The 24,481-nt window shown below is 37.2% G+C and overlaps 1 protein-coding gene across 7 annotated transcripts in view; it reads right to left on the reverse strand.

The window, feature by feature from the left end:
- PTPRM (protein tyrosine phosphatase receptor type M) overlaps positions 1-24,481 on the reverse strand; it is a 440,879-nt gene that overhangs the window by 130,634 nt on the left and 285,764 nt on the right. For 4 of the 7 annotated variants that reach the window (XM_066329240.1, XM_066329214.1, XM_066329205.1 and 1 more), the window contains 2 exons: positions 20,320-20,452; positions 13,356-13,385 (listed from right to left, as the gene is read on the reverse strand). In XM_066329240.1, coding sequence (XP_066185337.1) covers positions 13,356-13,385; positions 20,320-20,452 — 163 coding nt within the window. The remainder of the gene's footprint in view (positions 1-13,355; positions 13,386-20,319; positions 20,453-24,481) is intronic. The other 3 variants (XM_066329249.1, XM_066329232.1, XM_066329223.1) reach the window with 1 other exon arrangement.

Genomic DNA, 24,481 nt, shown 5'->3' on the forward strand with positions numbered 1-24,481 from the left:
GGGGATGGTATCACTTCAAAATGCAAAATCTCTAAGTAATCGTTTAACTACTTATTGTTTCCTTGCTAATGACATCACTGTCCTAAATATGCAAACTAATCTGTTTAGCCTGATTTTTAAAAAAGCTCTTTTGATTTAATTTCTGATAAGCATCCAACTTTGCTAGCAAAACAAGCAACACAAAAAGACAGTCCTTCACTGTCTTTCCTTCTGTCAGAGTTCACTCTAAAGCCTGCAATGTGGACACTTCTCAACACCAAGGAGAATGCAAGTGCACAAAACTTAATAAAATTACAACAAATGGCTAAAAGATGCATGGAGATCCCCTTTTTCACAGCCATTATCTGCACTAATATTTACAGAGAAACATAGAATTGTGAAGGCTTGGAAATACCTCTTAGATCATCAAGTCCAATGGTAAAATCCTTGATCGCAGGTACTCTGGAGGACAGTGAGATATGAGGAAGATGAAGACTGGCCAACTTAGCTCGGAACTTTTGGTGACCCATCAGCAATCATGAACCAGGACAATGACCTCTCCTGCTGAGTTTTGTTCCTGGTTAGCTACTCCAATATATACTTTTCTTGGCTCTCAAATAATGCAAGACAGAAAAGTATTTCCCTCAAAGGAAATTCACAAGTACCAAAACCAAGTGAGTCTTCATAGTGTATTACAACTTCTTGGACTACTGCAATTTCTCACTCATACCAAAAAAACTTTGACAAAGAAAATTATTTGAGTATAGAAGTCTAGATTCTCCATGAGTAGACAAATACAAGAGACACATTGTTAAAATCATACCCTATAAATTAGGTCTAGATTTTCACTAGACTCTGGCAGGACACAGGAGAAGGAAAACCAATTCTCCCAAGAACGCCTATAAAATTAAAATAAACCAAACATTAAAAAGGGAGAAACACATGATCAAAATTTTAACCTGCTGTCAGTATTTTTAACCCACTAGGCAATAATGTAGTGACAGGAAACACAAGAGAATAAATTACATGGAAAACAGCACTTCTCAGACAAACCTGTTTACAACAGAAAAAGAAAACAGTGACAAACCTGATAGAATATTAAATGGAATGAGCACTAGGACCAGGGTAGGCATTTCTTGTGTTACCAAAACACAGTGTGAGTCAAAAATAAAAGGAAAATAAATTTTAGTATCTGCATTCTGTACTGAGGATGTGTATTCCTTTGGAAATAATCCGAATGGCAGCTAAATGCAGAGTTCATAGCTGAAAGATGTGATTAACCAAGAGTAGCGTATCTTGGAGTGCTCATAGTGGACAGTAATCTTTCATTTATCATTGAGGTTAATTTCCATTTCTGAGGGTCACAAACTTAATCATATTTGCTTGAGTTAATGTTGATCTTCTATAATCATAGCAAAAAAAAAAAGTAAGTATCGCCTGTCTGAATGGAGCTAATTTAATCATATGACCTTTTCCATCTCATTTTCACCCTATGGCCATATGACTTGTTCTAACCAGACAGCAAATTACTGGACTGTAAGTGGCATAGTATGCTTAGCTAATTTATTCATACATTCCTGAAAATTATGAGATGATAAATTAGTGCATTATGCTGTTTTACTGTTTTTATACCTTTATCAAAAGGAACTTACTACTGCAGTATCTGGGCTTTACATAATGATCATTTCTTTTGTCAAAAGAGTAATCCAAGTGCTGAAGAGTTCACATAGTAAAGCTTGGACGCTGATTATTCCTACTGTGGGAAATGCAGCTCTGCAGCCACTGAACTGTCAAAGCAGCTAGGTCAGAGAAAACACTTTACACCTCCCCTGGTGCTTTTGCAAGGACTACTCCTAAGAGAACATGTGTTCCTGCAAGTGTGTGTTGGTAACCCTGACTGAGCTGGTGATGTCTTCATCACCGATTTTCAGGTACTAATATTCCAGCAACATAGATACTCTGGAGCTGCTGGCTGTCTGTTTAGAAACAAAGACCAAATTTTCCAAAATGCACATGATGGTAAAGGAAGCACAAAGTACTCTCTCAGACCTCTGGCAGCAGCGAAACACTGCTTAGCAGCAGTTAGTAGTAATCAAAATGTAATTAATGTGGAGAATATGGCACCCAAAGAACTTTCATCAGCAATGGCAGCAGAAACATGACCTATTTTGAAGATATTTTTTAAATCAATTGCTATTAGATTTTTACATCAGGAAAAACCCTACTGAAAAGAAATGAACAACAAGATTTCTGAAAGGATAACTTCAAACAATTGCAAAGCTAGACCAAACACTGGTCTGAAAGGTTCTGCAGAAGAATTAAAATCACAAAACCTCTGGAAATTGGGGGGAAATTGTAGGTCAAAGACAGACTTTCATTGAACAGCCAAGTTTTCTACTTGCTACCACAGCTCCATCACTCTTCAGTTCATTTATCTTATATAAATGCCAGCAGTCATGGCAATATTTAACAATCATCAAAACTTGCTTTAACTAGTTATTATTTGAATCTGAGAAAAGTCAGTGATGTTCATGGTGACTTTATTGCCTTACCAGAAGTGTATCTCTCTTCATATTTAATAGAAAAATTGTACTACTGGGCCATGGATAATTTTCAGAAGTCAGTATGTAGGACAAAAGAAATGTCCCTTAGGAAATCAAATCTACATTCTACCCATGTATGCATTGCAGCATCACATATTTATATGAAACACAGTAAACCAGCTAATTTATTACAAAACACGAGACAGTGATTTATTGTTCCTTTGTCACGCTGCGAGAAAATCTGGAGTCTCTCGAATTTTAGTCTCATATAGTTAGGTTTTGCAACACCCTAGCAATTCTGTCCAGTTGAATGTTGCACCTGATTCCATGCAGAACACAACCCTCTAATCATCAGGCACAGAGAAGATGGATCCCTATTCTTTAACCTTTAATTAGTACTTAGCTGCATTACGCATGCCGAGGGCAAGATTAGCCATAAATGCTTCCAGGGGCACTGTACACTTACTAGTAACCTCTGCACGTAGAAAATATGTATTTCACTCAGAACCAGCAAGTGGAAAAGTATGTAGCAGAGAGTTGGACAGCATATAATTAAACTGCTTTGCATGTTAGGTGAGCAACTAAAGTAGAAGCCATCACTCTCTGTCTGCAAAGCACCTCCCAAGGTTGCTGCAGCAGAACCACAGAGCTTTGCAACACCAGGTAGGTATGGGCTGCACATGACCAGTGAAAAACAAGGCTTTGTGCTCTGGCAGGGCTGAGACATCCAAATACATCACCAGATTCTGCATGGTGCCGATGTCAATGGGAACTGAGGGTATTCAGCACTTAGAAGAATTCACACGGCAGGCTATCAGAACAGGCCTGGTTTTAGCTATTTTAGGCAATCAAATTTAAGTGGTTATGCTAAGTTTGTTTTACTCATTTGATGTTGGCTTTATCATTACAGGATTTTAATGCAGTGAAGCTTTCCACTGTCTAGTCGAATTACCAGATATAATATATGATATTTTCTTTAAGGATATGATTTTAGCAAGCATGCTGGTTTCATTACATTATACAGTGGGGGAAAATGTGTATTTATAATCTTAAAAATCACATCTTAGACAAAGCAATTGCATCCCAAACAACTAAAGCAGTATGTTTTACTGAACCTTTCAGTGGTTTTTCATGTTTGTCAGCATGTAAATCTGAATCATGGACTCACGCTAACACAAGCTCTGAGTGTTTTCTGTGAACAATACTTTCTACTTCTAGACTTCATGTCACTGAAAAATTAACCAACAGTGATGCTTAGAAATTAATTTATTTCAGGTATGCTGTAACAACCATAATCAGCCATAAATCCTTTTGCCCTATTTGCGTTTACTGAATTTGCCTTAATTATACTGTTGCCTAATTATGAAGCTCAGTCTAGAGGGGAACTCGCAAGAAGCAATGATGCAGAAAGCAGAGGACAGTTTATTCCACTTCATGGATTTACAACTTTCTGCTACCGCAAACCATTTGGAACAGACTCTATTTGTGAGGTCATTAACATGTAAACAGTGTCACGCTGAAGACTCATGGCAATGACCTACCATGCTAATGAAAAGTGATATTGAGTTTGCTAATTCGGATAAGGGTACACAGATTGCCTTTTCTCTAATGTGCAAGGGGCTGTCACAGAAATAAATGCATGGTCCTTGTTGCAATTAATTTGATTCTTGTTCTTTTAAAGCTTTACTTGTAGATTTAATTAAAGCTTTCATGCAGCACGCACTTTCAGGAAGTATCTGTGTGTAATGGCTTTTTCTCCTAAATTAAAGAAACTAGTGAAATTTAAGATTCAATGAAGAACAAGAGAGCAAAAACGAAAAGCTGTGCTTAATACAGTAAGCATTACCTTGTTTTGACATAAGCAAATATGCAGTATTTACATACATTTATTAAAAATTAATGTTATATTGCAGCTTTCACGGTGAAATAATTTTCAATTCTTTAAGATAATTTTTAAAATTTTTGAATATAAAATATTGTATGCTATGTTTAAACCTGGAGGTGAATATTTTAAAAGCCTAAATCAGTTTTTAGGTAAGATAAAATAAACAAATAAAAACAGTGTATGGTTTTCCCAGGAAACTAAAGAAACAGTCCCCAATGCAAAAATCCCCAGAGAAAATGCAGAGCACAGAGAATGAAAATAAGGCAATCCTAAAGAAATATTTTTCAGGCAATGACAGACATTATGTCTGTCTGGTGCAGGGGTGACGGAGAAGAGAATAGGAGGAGTAAATAAAAGGAGGACCAGATAAGAAGAGAAACAGATGAAAAAGTAAATGGCCAGGAGAACAAGGAGGCAGGCTTAAGACGTGGTCACAGTAGTGTCGAAAAAGAAGCTGGAAGAACAACAATGGCAGGATCTAAGGAGTAAGTTAGGTACAATACTGGACAAGACAATTCCATGAATGTTCAGTACTACTGCCTCAGAATAGGTTTATGGTGCTTTGGATTACATCAAAAGTTGAAACTGCATGTACCTATTAATAAAATGAGTATGTTCTCTGTCCTCACTGGGAGCATGTATTAGGACTCAACATGCAACCGATGAATTCTGTTATCTATTTTATTTATTTTTTGTAGAGCACAGAGTAGGTAATCCCTCTGGTTTACGAACACTCTTATAGGTTTCCCTTATTTTGTTAGCTTAAATTATTTTATATTATCTTAATAATATTAAAGTGCAGACATGGCTCCTCCCTATGTGGGTAAGCAAAAAGGAAAGTCCTTCTGCCAATAACACCTGGATTTTATAGCCTAAGGAACAGAGACGTAATCTACTATGTATCATAAACACACCAATCTGACCTGAAAAAGTCAGTAAAAACAAAGCATTCAGTATTTCATCTACTTTTGAAAATACACTGTTAAGCCAGGAACTTAACTGATCTGAAGTGACCTTTCCATTGACAATTTCCAAATAGGACCATAAATGGCAAAATACAAGCCTTTCTACCTAAAGAGAAAAACTAGGTAGCTGCAGCAAATATTGTAAACTGCATTACTGTACTGAATATGAACATGTTGATGAAATCCATACTGGAAGATTTTATTCTGGGCTACTGGTATGAGTACAGGAGGAAAAGAACACTATCAGTTTGAAATAGGAGGTGTGGAGTGGTGTAACTGCTCTGAAACAGCTGATTCTTTCATTTCTGTTCAGCTGTGAAATGCACAGGCTGGCAAATGTTTTCCTTTGCCTTTTCTTCAGACAAGACACATGCCTCTGGTAGATCTAACTTTTGTTTTCATGATCAGAGGAATCAGGGAATGGGAGTGAAGGAGAGAAGCTACCTCCCTCTGCAGGTGAACTGAGTATAATCAAGACACTCCCAGACATTTGGTTCAATATCTCACCGAGGGATCTCAGTTCAAATGTAGAAACAGCCCTGAGCATCAGCAACTAAAAGGAAAAATAAATGTGCGTTTTTGTGTTCACCAGCTCTGCACTCACATGAGCAGATATTTCATTCTGCTCTGCTCGAACTACTGCTTCTTTTCATTTGGATCACTGTGTCAGGTTGGCACAGGAACTGACAGAGTTACACAAGACCTTCTTGACAGTCCTACAGATTTCTCTCTGTAGCCTACATGAAATGTTACATTTAATAATAATAATAGCAGTAATAACAAATCCTTTCTTGCACATTTGTAAATGAAATGGAGCCATGATTCTAACATATTATCATAACTCTCGTGAAAGATATATTCTTTTGCAACAGGGTGTCTGGGGCTGAAGAAATGCCAGGCAGGCTTTGCTAGATATGCTAGCACACAGCATAGTCCATTCCTCTGGTTCCTAGCTTGATTAACTTTTGTGATGTTCAGTTTCAAAGTTGATGCAATCTTCCCAGCTACACTTTGCAAGTGCAATATTGTCCTGAAATTAGGAAGGACCTCTTCAGATAGAATCCTTGCACAGACTCTCAAGTGGAAACAGAATGTAAGAGTCAGGACAAGATGAAGAAAGCACCTGATGTATGGTTCCTTACCCTCTCATGCCAGAAATAGGTAATTAGTGCAGGAAATTAATGACCAAGAAAAATGACAGAAAGAAAATTTAGAAATGAATGATGATTTTGGTCATCTAGACATTGCAGAAAACAAATAGCCACTGTTCTTCCCTTTGGGGATCTGTCAGTCTACTCTTGAAGGGAGCTCAAGGTGTACTTTAGCTAGGAAAGGAAATGTAAAAGAGGAGTAGGTAAAGAAGCCATGATTAGAACATTTCCTTGTGAAACTAACACTCAGTAGTGTGATAGATGCTACCTTAAGATGGATCATCATTAACCTGGCCACAACCCCTGCAGGTAGGCTCAAGAAATATATTTCAGGTGAAGCATCTCCCAGGGGATTCAGTGATAGAGAACAGACTTCAGATAACAAGCTCAAGAGAAGAAGTATCACTCAGTAGAAGCTATCACAATACTAATGACTAAAACACATCAGTGCCCTGTGCTGGCATTGCTCAACAGACATGAACATCTTGTTACAGTTGTTCTTATCTGTACCACAGAATTGACTAAGCCTGTGGCTTACTGGAGTTACAAAGCCTTAGGGTTAGATTCACTGTATGATTTCTTCTACCCATTTTTCTTTAAGCACTTTTTTTCTGCTTGTCCTCCTTGAGACTAGGAGAAATACAATGCATCCTTCACCTTATTCCCTGCAGTCCCATCTTTTGCAGACATATTCTGTCAATCAATTCAATATTTCATAATGCCATTTTTAAAACTAACACCACTTCAATCTTTTGGAAATAATACAGGGCAACATAAATTATGAAGTGAGTTTTGGTCTTAATATGCAGCATAAATTCTCTACTTTCTGTTAACACATTTACAATCACATAAAGTGTAATTGGCTTTTAGAGAAACTGAGTTTCCAACACCATTACTCCCTTGTAAAATAAATTCTAATACTAAAACATGAAACTCACCTTCCTATTTGTGTATTTAAAATGGAAGTATTTAAAGTAATTTTTGAGCTAGTATACAGAAATACAATTTCAGAGTAAAAACCACATAAATAGCGCCCTGAGGGAAAAGTCTGAAACAAAGTGAATGAAAATGATTCACCTTATACCATCTTTGAAAGTATAATTCAACAATGCTGGTTGATAATGGCAAAATCTCAGTGCCCAGAATGACTGCTGTTGACAGCAAGCATGATTGATTTGGGAATCAAATTTTTAAGAAAGCTAAAACCCAGTGTCACCAGGCTAATTGAAAATTCATTCAATACATGGTTTTATTGAGAAGACAGGCCACCCTGGTAACAGTACCTCAACAAGAGTCACATGGGATGGCAAAACAAATACTAAAATACAATGGTAACTTCTTAAATACACATAGCTGTCACTATCATCCCTTTCTCTCCCAAGTGTATGTATCGTGTCTCAGTGTTATATATAATAAAGACAGGCTTTTTTTCAGGCTTATCCTACAATAGTATATGGATTCCACAATTTCTAAAAGCAACCTCAGTATTCAATTCAAATACCATATATTAGTTTAGAAAACAACACAATGCTTTTAATAGCATAGAAAGAACAAAGATGTCTCTAGCTTGCAAAAGCATTGATTTTTTTTTCTACAGTTACATTGTTTCCCTCACTAAATGGCTGGTACCTTCACCAACCAAGTAGTGTCCCCTCTAAGGACAGGAAAATCTCCAAACCTCAGCTCATCTGCAAATTTATTATTTGACACTAATGGAGCACAGACTGTAATTTGTGCCATGGTTTAGGAATGACACTCTCCAATTTAGTGTTCCCAAGGAAACCACTCCAAATCAAAGAGACACTCCTTCACTCCCAGCTCCCCTCTCTCTCCCATTGTGGTGGGCAGGAGAGCAGAATTGAAGGCACAAAAGGTAAAGATTGAGGTAAGAAAAATTTACTGGAAACAGCAACGAGATAAGAAAACAGCAACAGTGCTAATGACAGAGGGTACAAGAAAGAGGCAAAACAGATGTGCCCCTGAAAACACCAGCTGCTCCCTCACACACTTCAGAAAGAGTTAATAAAGTTTAAAAAAATTATTACTTGCTGCTGGTCAGTGTGTGTTGAGGATAATTTACAATTTTTTCTACAGTGAAATGGGAACATAAGCTTTGGCTTTAAAGCAGTACAATCAGATCCAAAAGAATCAGAAGATACAAGGAATCAGTATAAGAAATAATGACCTGAGATATATTTTTAAAAAATTATGTAATGTATTTTGATTAAAAACAAAATCCTAATTCTGACCCTGTGCATAAAAGCTAGATATGGCACATCTGTACACAAAGAATACAGCACATAGCACAAAAATGTTTTTTAGTGATTTAGTAGAATACCCTTGCCTTATTTTGGACATCAAATACTATCTGAAGATTTCAGTAAGCTGGCATAGTAGACTTTTCAACATACAACAAAGCTCTTGGGACATCCGCACATCATTTAAGTCTAGCTTACAATTACAGAAATCCATGGTTATTTTTGGTTTCAGGATTCTGTGGTGTAGTCTAACAGATCAAACAGCTCAGACACATTCATAGTTTTCTGCTCAACACTCTCCTCCACCTAAAAGATGCAAACATGATCTTGATCTGGTTCCAGGGGCATCTGCAGTTGAGAAAATAGGACTGTTTCTAACTTCTAACCTCTTTCACTATTTTTGAATTACTACAGAATTTTTAAATGTGAAGACTGCATAGTCTCTGGAATTATCCAGAAATCACTGTTAAGAGTTTTGTCACAATTGATATTTTGGAAACATTACTTCAATTATTAGGGTCATTTTGCAAACTAACCTTGTGCTTTCAGCTCTAAGTGCTGGGTCGATGGCAGTGGGACCTGGCAAAGAGCTAGAAATTAAGTCTCTATACAGAGATACAGAAGCCAACTCTGAGTGTCTGCTAGTGAACCAAGGGAACTAAACTGAGAACAGACTCACAGGCTCCTGAGCTCAAGTTAGATACACAGGAAAAGCATTCTTCAACTGGGCCCCAAACTACCAAATTCTCGTGAAAAGTAGAGTATGCTTTCATGCACGTTTATATGAAAAAGATTGATGCTAGTGAAATTAGTTTTCTTGCAGGAGGAATTTTGTCCTTGCAGGAGGAACAAGGCAATAGAGCCTCTAGTCCTATCCAGTCTATTTTATATATATACACACAGTCTAATATATATAATATTTCAATATAGAATTAGGCTTTGGGATTGAGATTTCCATACAGGTGATGCACCTTTGGTGCACTTCTGTTCTAGGGCACCTACCTTGATGAATAATGCTGGGACACACAACAGCAGATTCCACACTATTAAGATGCTAACATGATTAGCATTGTATAAGAATACTGGGTAATAATTGTCTCCTATTTCCCTACTTCACCTTTCACAAGCTGAAATGATTTGTGAAAAGGCACAAAAAAATAATAACATTATGCACCTAACTGCTGTGCAGCACTGTTGTTGCATAAGTACTTAATTTCAATAATAATCATAACATATCATTTTGATATCAAGCTCAAACTGAGGAACAGCATCAAAAGCTGCCTTCACAGCTTTGCATTTTAATTTGGTATACATCCTACTCACAGGAATACAATGAAATCTTTTATAGAAAGGAACTTACAAAAGCTACAGTCTGTGACTATCTGCCCAAAAATCTGGGGTAAATTGAATTGGCCAAACTATCAGGCAACAGTGTCTGGAGTAAATTCTGATGGTCCAAGCAGTCAATTTGTTTTTATGATGCTTTAATTTTCATGAAATGTAGTTGTTAGCTCCTGACAAATGATTAATGAGCTCCAAGGGCAGAATCTTTATGAAAATTAAAATCTCAAATACAAAAGGCCAGTGGTCAGCATAGGTGGTGCATGTTGTCACTTCAGCAACAGGCTTGCCTAGTCCATTTAACCATAATTACACAACAAAATACTACTACACTTTTCCTTCTTCAGCCCATGGCACAGGGGTTTTGCCCATCAGAAAATGTGTCAGGAGCAAGCAGTGGTGCCAATGCCACCTGCCATGCTGAGAACATCACTCATTGTCAGTGTAACTAATGACACCACATCCATTCTTCTTTTTTCCCACCTGGAACAAACTGCCAAGTCAAAAGACCTGCTGCAGAGTTAATGAGCACTATGAAATTTGCTCTTATCTTAAGAACAAAAGAACTTACAGAGGCCTAACTATGTCCAGACAGAAAAAAAAAAAAAAAATCTGCTGCCTGACTGAGGCGAAAGGTAAAAAATGCACCAGATGTCAGGAATGTACGAGTGGGAGGAAAGACTGGCAGAGGTACTTAGGCCCATTAAAAAGAATTCTCAATAGCAGTACTTAACTCTTTTTTCTGTAATATCTATTGACTAGCTAACTAGTAAACACAAGATAAAATAGAAATAATTCTCTGCCAAATATGCACAGCTGTAGGTCCACCTCTGATGATTCATCAGCAGCTCTAGGCATCTGCCAAATATTTTTCTTTTTAAATTTTAATTTAGGATGGATCTAGAAGTGGCAGAGATTGCAGTCTGCTAGGGAAAAGGAGCCCACAGCACACAAGGAAAGCAGCACACAAGACAATAGTAACTATTTCAGTGCATAGATGCTCACTTGGATGTTACAGCTTGCATTTACAATGACTAATCAGTAAATTTGAATATGATACTCAGTATAGAAGTGGCAAATTAGCAATGGCAGAGTACTTGAAATTATGTTTCTCAAAATACAGAACATTTTATAATCCATACCAACTTCCTCAGCTAAAAATAAAACTGTAATGAATCCTGCATTCATCTAAGATTTCCACTAATTTCAGGGAAATTGTGTGATGCGTAAACAGGTGGAGAATTTGGTCCAAAATATTTCCTCCTCCTGACAGCCAATCTTGACTGCACTGCACTTTTCAGGGCTCTTCCCTTCTTTTGCCAGATGGGCAACAAAACACTATGAGGTCAAAATCCCACAATTTCTTTCGGAAGGTTAATCAACAAGCTACAAAGTTACTGAATTTGTATCACACTAATGAAAAGATCATTTCTTGAAATCACTAGGAGAGTATTTCAAATAATCTTGAGATGCCCTATTCCATCCACTATTAACCATCCCTGTGCTTGCAAAACCAAGGACAAAACCTGTTTGTAAAACCTAAAGAAACCATTTCAATTCAGGCCTTTTCCTCTGTGGAAAAAAGAAAAAAAAAACCTGATTTCTCTAAATAATGAAAGAGTGTTTCATTTAATGTTCCATTTGTTTCAATTTTGCTTTTGATTTAGCCTTGAGACATGAATCATATTAAAATATGAATTTAAATATATTTACTTATTAAGGCAAGACCATGCTACATGGCTTACTGTATTATATTCTTTACACATTTTGAAGAACTACATTTAAATAGTCCCAAACTGAATTTATTTTTTTTAAGTGTTTTTCATGGAAAGTATGTATTTTCATCTCAGGAACAGAAGCAAATTTTGGAATACTGTACCTGTGGAAGAGCTGATTTTTTCTGGCCTCCACATTAATACACTGCTTTAAACAAGAATTAAAAAAATTGCACTATATAAAGTGTCAAATAAGGTAATATGAAATTGGAATTACCAACCATAAGAGCAATTTCCATATATTGTGAAGTCTTTGAGAATTTCAATTATGGGGTTTAAATTTTAGTTGCTTTAATTCATTTGAAGAATGGTTGCCCTTGGATCCTTGAAGACCAAGTCTTCAAGATAGAAAAAAATTAATAATTTTTCCATGAATTCTATAATTCATTGTTTGATGCTTTCTCAAAATATTAACTAAAAATGTATTTTGAAAGTTTGAAGAGCAACTAGAAGGAACACAATAAACTTCACATTTCATTTGAATAAAAACATTATTGAAATGTGTTCCTTTCAAGAGCATGCTACCACCATATGTACTTAAAACTGGTACTAAAATTTGTCTCATGTAACACCTCAACTTCTGCAACTATGTAAAAATATCTTTTAGGCTTCCGTGACTTTAAAATCTGAGGTTTAAAGAAAACCTCAGATAACTACTGGATAGCTGATTTTTGTGGCTCGCCAACAGGATTATACAAGGTTAAATGCAACTAATTTTGCAACTAAGCAAGATCTCTAGTAGTTTGCTAATCTATTATGTACTCCTTGTACCTGGAAAACAAGTAAAAGTGAATAGCCTCAGAAAGGGATTTTCTAAATTCACAGAAGAACCCTTCTCATTCATCACCTGCTGGCAACAGGGAACGAAGTGAGGCTTTGCGTAAATACAGAAGCATATAATGGTATTACTAAGGAGTGTATCAAAACAAAAAAACTGTTACTTACTGGAAGTTATGCTTCATCCTGCCCTCATTTTTTAGTGCTCTTTCCTTTGAAATTCACTCCAGAAATGGTAACTTAATATGTTTATGCATGATCATTATTCAGAAAAAAGTAGTAATATGTACACAGCAACAAATGGAAATGCTGGCACATGTCTAACCAATCCTGGAATTTTAACAGTACAAATGAGAAATAAACTACAAAATAAATTCTAAAAATAGTTATTTAGGCATGAAAATTTCTTATTGACATGGTAGTGATATTTACACCTACTACTCCTCAATTAAGAAAATTCTTTACATAAAGTTATTCAAAGGACTCTAATGCACAGTATGAAACATAAGAAACTCTTATAAAGCTAAATATTTCATTAAATTACTGACCATGTTGTTTTTATCTCATTGAAACTTTTACAAAGTACGTTTTTATAAAGGAACTTTCAGTATTAGCATTCACTACTTAGGCATGGAACAACATGGCAGAAAGTGTGTCTCTGATGACAAAGAAGTTACTTACAGGTAGTAAGTGTAGGAGTGATAGCTTCTTCTGCCATGATGGTGGAAGGATTAGGCAGTGGTGGAAAAGATGAAATGGAAGGAAAGAAAAGTCAAATATTAATGTATGAAAAATCAAGATGAAACTGAGACCTGAACTGGTGACACAAACGAAAGATAGCAAGAATGTATATCTTGGCATATCATGCAATGTTCCTGGAACAGACAGGTGACATATCCAATCTCCATAACACTTTGAGCAATACAATATATAATGCACCTCCCGCTGTTAAATCAAACCACCTTAAGGTACGCCCACTAAGTAATGTTAAGTATTTAATGTCTGTTCATATCTGCATACACTACACACAAAAATATTCCCAATTAAAGTGTGCTAAACCACCTCTGATTACACCTCAGCTGCATTAAGAATAAGGATATAGAAATTCTAGCACGGTATTAGAAGCTTAGCCATACAAAAATTCAGAATACGCTTTAAGTAGCTCCTCTTCCTGTCATAGCACTGTAGAATCTTAGCCTATCCCTTTTTTCACTTAAAGCAGTCAGTTCTGCCTTTGAAAGGACTTGTTTCCAGAAGGGGAAAATCAATGGTCACAGCTCTTTTAATATTTCAGCTTTTAAATAACCTTTTAAATTCAGAAGGAAAAGATACTTACTGTCATGCACATAAAAAGTCTATCCTTATGGGCTAAAATTATATTGGTGGTATTTCCCCATGTGGCAAAGATTAAAGTAAGAACTGATCCTGTATCCATGTTACTCCCGCCCACGTGAATACCACAAAGAACAGCTTGGGAGACCTAGCACTGCTGTCCTGACAAATATGGGCTCAGTGAGCCTTGCATAACCTCTTGCACAGCCAGATACTCCACCTAGACATGCTCTGTGTGAGCACAAAGTAGGGAAGCCCTCCAGCTATGCTCTTCTGCTTTACATCTTCCCCTCCCTCCCTCAGTTATGAGCCCACTACAAGCGGGACTGCAACCCTCCAGAAAGGGCAATTTCAACCCAAATGAATTCCATATATTGACTGCAATTAAAAGAAGGCTGGAGATCTTCAAACATCTCTGAGCATAACGTCAACTAGCATTCACATGTTGGTAAGATAAAAGACTGAAAGGAACCATGTAGGCATTTGTAATTTTTACAGCACATGCATACAGCCCTTTGACTACAGAGGAAACATGTAAACAGGCCTTGCAAAGGACTATAACTAATGTTAACTTGCCTCTGGCTACATGCTTCAGGCATCCCTTTGAAAACTAGGCTTTCATCAAATTTTCTCTCTCATCTTCTTTGTGCGAAGATGCCGTTAGAAATATTTCCCAGTTTTTATTCCCGTTTTTCTGATGCAAACAGTATTGTTCAAACACAAGAGGCTACACACTGCATATTTAATCACATGGTACATCTGGAAAATTTATACCTGCTAAAGTTGAGTTTTAAAAGACATCTAAGAATAGAGTAAGGGGCAAGCTGCAAAACAGTTGCAAGCCTCTTTGCATTCCACAGAGAGCATGGGATTAGGTCTTATCAAAGCACCTTCCTGCACTATAAGCAAGTAGTTGTTTTCTAGTTCAGTCATAATTGTATTTCCCCCTACCTTTCCTTTCAGAATTACTCATTCTCTCACTTTGATTTAGAATCTCATGACACTGCCAACCCTGTTTCTTGCCATATGTTGCCACAAGAGGGATTTAATGTAATTAGTACAAATGTTCTCATACTTCTAAAAGATGTATAATAATTTGAGAAACAACAATAAATACAATTAATCAGTGAAGCACTTCTGGTACTTATATGCAGAATTCTGCCAAATACGTTATAAAGATAAATTATTCCTTATGAAAAAAAATGCTGAAAATCCAGGAACTTTATTGTGTGTAAATGTCCCATTAAGAATTTGTGTAACATGGGAAAAATTGGAAGTCTCAAGCTCCAGCTATTTTATATTGCTGCAGTTATGAGATTTTCCATATAAAAGTCCTTGAAAAGAGGACCAACAGCACCAAGGTTTTGACTCTCAAGAATACCATACACTGAAAGAAACAGGTAAAAGGACTACGTTAAAATCCTGCAGAAACAAAAAGTTTTATACTTGCAAGTTTTATATAAGCATTTCAGGCCACATGTTAAAGCAACATTCATAACTGAATGGATTTAGTTTTTGCAAGAAATATGGACAAGCTTCATTTTTCCTCCTGCATAATTAATGCAAACTGAAGTTTATGTCTATGTATGAAAAGTCTTTTTCTGTTAAAAAGACTGATGAAATGATTCTGGCCAACTGAGGCCAAATTTTCTTATGAGCATGGCTCTTCAGTCACTTCCTCACAGTGTGGTTATTTTATGTTAATAAACTGTTTCTGCATATAGTGACAATATTGAGCACTTTTAACTCCTTCAGGACTGAAGACATAAACTAACTTCATGAATACCACTTGTAGAATAAGGCCTACTATAGAATTTACCCAAACCTGCATAGCAGGCTGGCTGCAGAATGACTGACCCATCAGAATGGAAACTTTTGGAACTATGTCATTACCTCAGTGTTTCCTTTCATCATCTCTCTTTTGTAGTTGGCCTACAGGGAAAAACAAGGTTCAGGGAGAGGAGGCTGGAATTTTCCTTCAGCCATATTATCTTCAATTTCTCTCCTAAGTGTTTGAAATTGTTGGCAAAGGTGTGTGTATAACTGAACAGCCTGATTTGCTATCCGGGAATGGGAACAATGCATGCCCAGCCCAGCTCCATTGAGTGCAAAACCCTGCCTTATCCACTGCCAAGAAGTAAGGTCTCTGACTTAAACAGATGCCACAATCACATATGTTAGAAACTCACGGAAGGCTCAGGCACAAAGAGCTGAAAACAGAAATTAAAAACAGGCAAAACAAAATAGCCTCTTTATGATCAGAAAAACCCCATTCCACAACTGAATCAGAAGCCAATGGAATAAAATTTTAATAACTGCTTCCTCACTGCGCTCCCACTGCAGCAACAAAATGGCAGCCTCAGTGGAAACAGATGCCCCAAAGACATATAAAGGCCTTTAAAGCAAATGTTGGGACATCAACTTACCAACTTATGCAAAATTTTAAAATTTAAATTTAAATAGAATATAAAGGAAAAAAAAAAAAAAAGAAAAGGAGAAAATAAAGCAGTAAGAGTCTAATTTATGCAAGTCTTAATTTAATTGCTATTGTTTTTCCAAAGGTTATAGCAACAGTACTCTCATTTTCACTGCTCCACTTTAAGTTGACCAAAAGATGAAGTTACTTGGTGCGTTCTTTAGTTTTAATGCTTTTATAAAATCCTATGCAAGTACAGCAAAGTCTGGGCCTTGCCTAAGACATTTAACATTCAGGATCAGATTAAAAATCCACTTTATTGTGGATCAATTTTGTGGAAACATACATTGTTTTCATCTAACTTTGTGTTAATTCTTGTGTGAAAGATACAGAGCATATCTGAGGATAGGAAAGTCTATTGTCTATTGGGGCTATTCTAAATTCACAGAAAAGAATCATCTCATTGATATGACCATACTGGTGTTAGGAATAGCTTGGCAGGCTCCTAGACTACATTACACAACACCTTTATGCAGGAATGAGAACAGATAAAGATAGAACAGAATGAATAAAGAACTATGAACAACCAAACGGAGAGATAAAGAGGAAAACACTAACAGTCTTCCCCTGCCCCACGTGCCAAGTTTACAAATTTGGTTTACTTCAGTCAAAAGCTGAGCGCGTCCATACAAAAAATGCTTCAGCATTCATGATGTTTCTACTCTCACTAGTGACTCCAAACCATGCACTGAATTGCTAGGCCACCTAATCTCTCTGGTTTATGATAAAACTACTTCAGAAAACCATAATATAGTGAAACCAATAATGCTGCTTAATGACTATTAGTATTTGCAGAACCTCTTTACATACTGCTTTGGTAATGGCCATATCCAAAACATGTGTGTGCAGCACTGAAAACCTCCTTGAATGTTGGTCTTCTCTACTTGGCTACTGAATTAATAGTTCAAGAGACTGATCTGTGAAAATCTGTGGTGCCTGGTACCAACCAGGCAAAGAATGGTTGTTGAGTGAAATGAGGTGGCTATTTAAGGAATGTGCTGGACAAAGTCATGGTTATCACACAAGTGAAACTGCTTTCCAAATCTCTTGACAATAGAAATAAATGGTTTGATATTAAGTTAATTAAGCACTGTGAAGTCCCAGAGACAGATTCAGTTTCATCTACTGGTGCAATCTGGAGATCAAGTACAAAAGACTCTTTTCTGTGGAAGAATGAATAACGCATAGTATTTGCTTTGGGATATGCCTTGGTATAATGGAATGTGAATGGGATTTTGCTGTAGCCAACTCCAAATAAGACAAGGTTCAAAGCACGTAGACTCAGTGCAGTGAAACCCACCACTGTAGCCCAGAGAGTCTGCAGATAACAGTGCAGAGAACAAAGTGTTTCTCAGGGGAAAGGTACCACTGAATTACAAGGTGCGATTTTATTTTTCACTCAGATCTTTACACCAGTAAAGCTCTTGATAAAGTGAATGAAATAAAATGATGAAGTGCAGAAGTCAAACGGCACACTAGCTTGATAAGATTGTTTCCCAAAGTAGCACCTAAAATATCGCAGAACTGCAAAACCACTGCGGTCACACAAAGCTTGTGGCATGATTTATACGTTTTCTTCAAATACATAATGTATACACAGTAACTGAACCAAGGTGAAACCATAGGGGCCCTCAGCAGCCTAGTGAATTAATGCACCAATAACAATCTATTGAATAATTGGTTCATCTTCTGCTTAAGTCATGAGTGTAATTGTATTCAAGATCTTCTATGCTACAGCAGATGCTTTAGAGGCTTGGGACACAATATACCCACCTCCCAAAACTCTCATTAAAGCCTAGTCACATCCTGTTACACAAATGAACCATTCTTACTTTTTAATATTCGCTTCAACTCGTTTCAGTTTGTTTTGTTCAAGGCTGCAGCATCATACTGGGACATGTTTAAGTTATTGGTATCATTCTTTCTATACTACACAATGAAATTGTGTGTATTTGGCAACAGATTTCCTGGACTTGTATTTTCAATAGTTCCATCCCTGTCACAAGCAGATTTTTTCCAAAAACCAAGGAAGCTCACATAATGCACTTTCTCTCTAACAACAGAATTACCATGAATAATAATAACTCCGCAGCAGTAGACAGAAGGAATCAAGTATCCTTCTGCATTAATGCAAACACTTAGGATCTGAGCCCTCCTGCCTCTAATAATTAGATTATTAAAGAGTTTTTCTTTAGAGAATTAAGCAGGAGCTGGCATAGCATCCATTTAGCCAGAGACCCAGACACCTTATTCACTTTGAAACTATTTGGATCATTTTGCAATGCGCTCCCTTCAAGATTAAGAATAACTTGTCTCCCTTGGGTGAATACATTCTACCTTTGGCAGAAACACTTAAGGAGAGGCTCAGAACTTAACAGAGAGAATGATGAATGCTGGTCAGGAATTGTGTGAAGAAGGATTGGCCAGAAAATCCAAGAAGCCTTCCTCTCTGCATGCCAAGTGCTGTGTGTGGCCCTAGGGAGGAGTTTGGGAGTTCAACTGTTAAAATTGAAGGTATGAATGATGCAAGAAATCAGAAGTGGGAAGAAAAAAGTACTGCAAAGTCAGAACAGATTTCAACCCTGCTACACTGTACTTTATTGAGCAGACTTGGTTACTGGGTCAATTCCATTGCCCCAGTCAGACTCACCCTGGGGCTTAAGTCTCAGTCTCTTCTGTATGGCAGCTTTTGAGTGCTTTACATACCTCTTGTCATGACCTAGCCCCCAGCCCTGGCCACAGCTCGCCTTTCTCTCCACAGAGCGCTTCTAACTCAGGGCCCTGCTTCTGTCTTCAAGGAGACTGAAAAGCAGCTACTTCTGTTGCCTGCCCTGAGGCACTGTCAAGACAGCTGCCTCCTTTGCTGTGCACCTCCACTGTTCAAATTCTGGAAGAAATTCAGGCAGCACAGGGGTTTGGACCATCTCTGACCTGCCAAACTAGTTAACATACAATTAAACCACACAGGGTTGGGATGAGCCAAATTAGGCCAGGATTGCTCTCAAAGGAAAAAAAGAGGATAATTCCAGGGGAATAGCAAAGAGGTGAGGGGTTATGGGACACAGTAAGGAGACTGTGGCAGAAGGGAAGGAGAGTTTGTCACTCAGCCCATTTACACAGCACTTGCACATTCCCAACCCCACCTCTCACAGCTGCAAATATCACACTGCTCATTATAGAACCTAAAACCTTAATTCTATCACCTAATTAATTTCTCCCAATCTAGACTAAGCTTCTAAAATCATATGGGTGGGGTTTTTTTCCTTTCCTTTATGCCACCTCCCCAGCTATATTTTCCCGTTACTATTCTACATCTTACAGTGTTGAGAAAGGCAAACAGTCTTAAAAGCCTTACACTTCTAATAACGTGGCAGTTTTCAAATGATATTCAAAGCAAAACAATCTCAATGCATGAGTGTGTTGAACCAGCATTTGGAAACATTCAGCACCATTGTAACGTTTTCCTTTGTTTTCAGGGAATGAAGTTTATGCAGAACAACACAAGCCTCATTCTTAGCACAAATTACCTTAGCTCTAGCTCCTGTTTGACTTAGGATTTCTTTTACATGCAAGAATGAGACTACATCTAGCTTCCAGCTGATCTGTCGAACAGGGTGGAGACAAGATACCCTCCCATTATTAGAGCCCATCATGCAGTACTGATGTCAGAAGTGCTAGAATCATTAACCTCGAGTTGTTATACAAAAAACAAAGACACAAACATTAATTCTCTGTGTGTATGGAGGTGGCTGGATACTTTGACCAGTATCAAACTGAGTACTGCCGTAGGAAATGCAATATGAATATGGACATAGAAAACATCCATTAATTGCTCACCTTTTCTTCATTACCAGCACGACCCCCAAAAATATAATGACGAACAGCAAGATGCCTGCAATGACTCCAGCAATTTTAACAGTATGGTCTGTCTGCTTCTCAGGCTCTGGGTCTGGTTTTCGAGTGGCAGCCCCTATGGAATCGATAAAAGAAAAAGAGGAATGAGAAACAGAAGAAAGGTGTTATTCTTTTGATGTTTACACACTTAACCTACTAATGTCATTAATCTTATCCAGTGCCAACAGATATCAATGCCCGGTCTTTTAAGAAAAAATTCTGCTTTCATATGTATTGTTGGGAATATAATTCTTTGTCTTGTTCCAAGACACTTTGCAGGACCACAATACAGGTGGGATAACTCTGCCGGCCCTGGCCCTTTACAGGAGCCTCTTCACAAATTTCAGTATTTTTACTATCTGTGCTGGCTCCCTTTTCTTTCTTCCATTTAGAAACTTGCTAACAACACAATAACTATACTGAGCCGTTATCCAAATTTGATTTGCTGCAACATTTTCCCCAATTATTCTTCATAAATGAAGCTGTAATTCCATAACATATTAGCTTAAACACCTGGAAAAGTGAGATAAGCTCATTTACCATGCATTTTACCCACAATTGTTTTTTTACACAATAGACTTTTTTTTTTTTTTTGCCTTTGGAAATCTAAATCTAGGTCACATCTGGTAGGAAAAAAGACTCCTTCTAAGCAATTTATTCACAAAGTGGGAAGCAGCTGATGATCACACCACTGGCACCTACATTTAATATCTGTTTAAATGAGATAACCAGTGCCTTACAGCAGCTACTGTCTTAGCTCCTCCAGCTCCTCCATTTAAAAAAAAATAACATCGTTTGTACTGTTTACTGTATAATGTGATGGAACGTCAAAGCCATGTCTGATGAAATATCCATTTCCCCTACTAAATGAGTTCAGGATGAAAAACGTTAAGAAAGCAACATTCAATTCACTAAGCTGATTTTATTTTTTTATGGACTTCCTTTTTTTTTTTTAATCAAAATGTGTCAGCATTCATCATTTGAGGGACCATGCCATAAAGTGGACACAGGGATTTATGGATCGCTTTCCTGCTTTAGCTTTTTTGGGAAGGGAGAAGGAAGAGTAAAGCCTAAGTGAAGTGTAATCTTTTAAGACCACATTCTCATATCACTATCTGGGCTTCAGAGAGAATTCTGACAGCACCAACCATATTTTACTTGTTTCTCCACTTTCTCTTTCTGGAAAGGAAGCAAATTAATGGCCAATTTACATGAAGAGCTATTTTTTCAAAAACAGAATGAAAACATTTGCAATGTTTCTTCCCAATTTTAACCAGGATATTCAAAGATGAAGAATACTTCTGAGTGCCCACAGTTATACTTTTGGCCTACATCTTCAAAACTCCTTGTCAAGAGTAATTCCAGAAAAACCTGCCAGAAATAGTGATAACCATTAATCAAAACATAGAGCTGACTACAGGAAGCAGGTTCTTTGGAAAATTCTGGCCAAGGTACTCTACGTAAGTGCTAAATCAGAGAAGATGATGTGCTTGCTGTCTCTGTGCCCAGTCCCACAAGAATCTGGGATAAGAAATTCCTAGTTTGATAGAAATACACACATTTTTCCAAACTGGAAAGATCCTTACTTTGTATGAATAAAGGATGATTCATACTTTTTATGAATAAACAGTTCTATTTTTATTTTCCTGTATCATATATGAATAATTTTTTTAAATTCTATATTGCTGTATTTTTCACAGCACTCAGAATTGCAGTAGATATTTAGAAGACATCTAGAGCACGTTCATGCAAAAAGCAGCTGTTGAGCTCAACTCAGCCAACAGGACGCAGTGAATTAACTATGATGCAAATGGTAAGACATAGGAAGGACTCCAAAGCTCTCTTTTAAATCTAAAAACCAGGAAAGAAAGAATGTTAAGTCAATAGCAAGTAGTATCTTTTCACATGCAGCTTCTAAGACTGGTTCTTTCCAAAGTCTGTTCTTCATTATCTCCTTCAGGCTACCCTAGCGAAGTGGAATACTCATGGTTTCATTCCTTTTACTAAGGCTTCCAGAATTAGTTTTGGGAATATTGCTAAACAGTGCAATTAAGTAAAGGCAACCATTCACAGTACTTTCCAATGTGCTCTGTCTCAATGTCATGTCTCTCTTTAGTAGCTCATGGTCCTCAGTTCAGTGGAACCGGCTACACTCTCACTGAACAGAGTATCAAAACTGTATTCAAAGCACACACGTTTTCTGCATATCATGGAGCACAACTTTCATGAAATGCCTTCCATCACACAAAGCACTATCCTGTTGCAAGTATTGAACAAGCTGGCAAATCCACCACTAATGAAAAATCTCCAAAGAAAGCCTACACAGGATGCAGAACAGAGTCTAGCATCAAGAACTTGAACTCCCATACTGCAGTGTTTTTCTTTAGTGCAGTGTTCAGCTTTCAACCCTTTACAAGTTAAAGCCATTCAAATTTACATTTTAGCATTTATCAACACTGAAATTTAAGTTGGTACTACCTCTTCATTCAGTCTGCTTTTGTCCCACTGAAATTCTTCATAGTCTTGTGTGAGTTCTCATAACTTGTACCATCTAGCATTGTAATCAAGAGCTGCTGCCCCAACACTGACTCTTCCATGCATTTAATAAACATACCATACAGCATTTAATATTAAATACTAAAGTGCATTAGCTACGACAAGCAGTGTCACTTTACTTCTCCCACGTTTCTGTCTGATAGGTAGATGCGGATTGAGTAATATTTGCCTCTCACCTCATAATGACTTCTTCACTGACTTTTAACCCATTTCCACACAGGCAATTGCACTGGCACCATGGAGAGAAGGCTGAGCTGTGCCTAAGAGAAGGGAGGGCAGTAGTTCTGAATTCATTTTGCTTCCTGATAAATTGCAATGTCCCTTTGTGCATATGGTTTTGTTTGTATGTTTTCAAGAGACATGTGGGAAAGTACTATTGCAATCCTAAAAAAAGGTGTGCTTTGATTTCTCATTTACTCTGCTGTACTGACAGATGCTAAAAATATTGAGTGAAATGGAATATTTCATTTCAGAACCAGTGTTACCAATACACTATTTTATCATGATGATCTAGTCTTGGTGGTTTATTTCTTTATTTTATTACTGTGGTTTCAACCTCTTTGACACGGTAATTTGATCACCCTGGAGCCTTTAAGAATATATAGCAACAAGATTAATTCTGTGCCTCCAGTAAAATACCTGTATTTAATGAAAACAGGTCATTTAGTTGATGCCAACAACAGAGCTATGCCTACTACATTTTCCTCGCAACACTGGACCTAATGACTTACTTGGACTTTTTTGTTTATTTTCACTTCTAAGATTTTGATTCTACCCTTGCATACAGACGACTGACTTCAAGCCTTGTATAAAAAAAACCTCACTTCTGTTTCCTGAGATTGTCTGGGCTAGTGGAGTTGCAAGAATCAAGGCTAAACTGACATATACACTGTGGTGCACCTCTAGAAAGACAATAGGTCACTAAAGAGCAGTGAGTGCAGGATAGCTCAAGGGAGCCGCTTAGAAAATGAAAGGACAAGGAGATGTTTCCTGCCAGTTTAAAAAAGATTAAGGTGCTGACTTTGGAAAGTCTTTACTTGATGAAAACAAACCAGAGTGCTTCCTGCCAGAAGTGAAAAACTGAGATACACTTAAAGATAAACCCTAAGGTGCTGCAAAACCCAGCAAGGTATTTCCCCAGGCTTCCTGCGCTGAATACGGTGAAGACAGCAGCATTGCTCAGTTCCATAGTCTAAGATATTTACTTTTTAGTTAATCTTAGCAACTGTAATTTCCCTTTTACTGACTGATTTCCCACTCTTTGTGGTTCTCCCAACAGCAGCATTTAAAATGTGAAATACATTTGTTTTCCTTCAGTTAGAAAGAATGGCATTCAACCAGCCTGACTCATGACTTCTCCTCATGGATCCCATTTTGTTCCACACTTTGCAGGCTCCAGCGATAATATTTTTAAGTACTACCCATGAAATATCCAAAGACAGTATTTAACTTAGTTTTTACTCTCAGACCTATTCCATTAACTTTTTCTTAATACTGGAATCTTCTCTGAAGTTTAGTCATTACTCTGCCAGTTCACAGCATCTTACTT

The sequence above is a fragment of the Sylvia atricapilla genome, chromosome 1 (genome assembly GCF_009819655.1).
Source record: "Sylvia atricapilla isolate bSylAtr1 chromosome 1, bSylAtr1.pri, whole genome shotgun sequence".
Taxonomy (NCBI): domain Eukaryota; kingdom Metazoa; phylum Chordata; class Aves; order Passeriformes; family Sylviidae; genus Sylvia; species Sylvia atricapilla.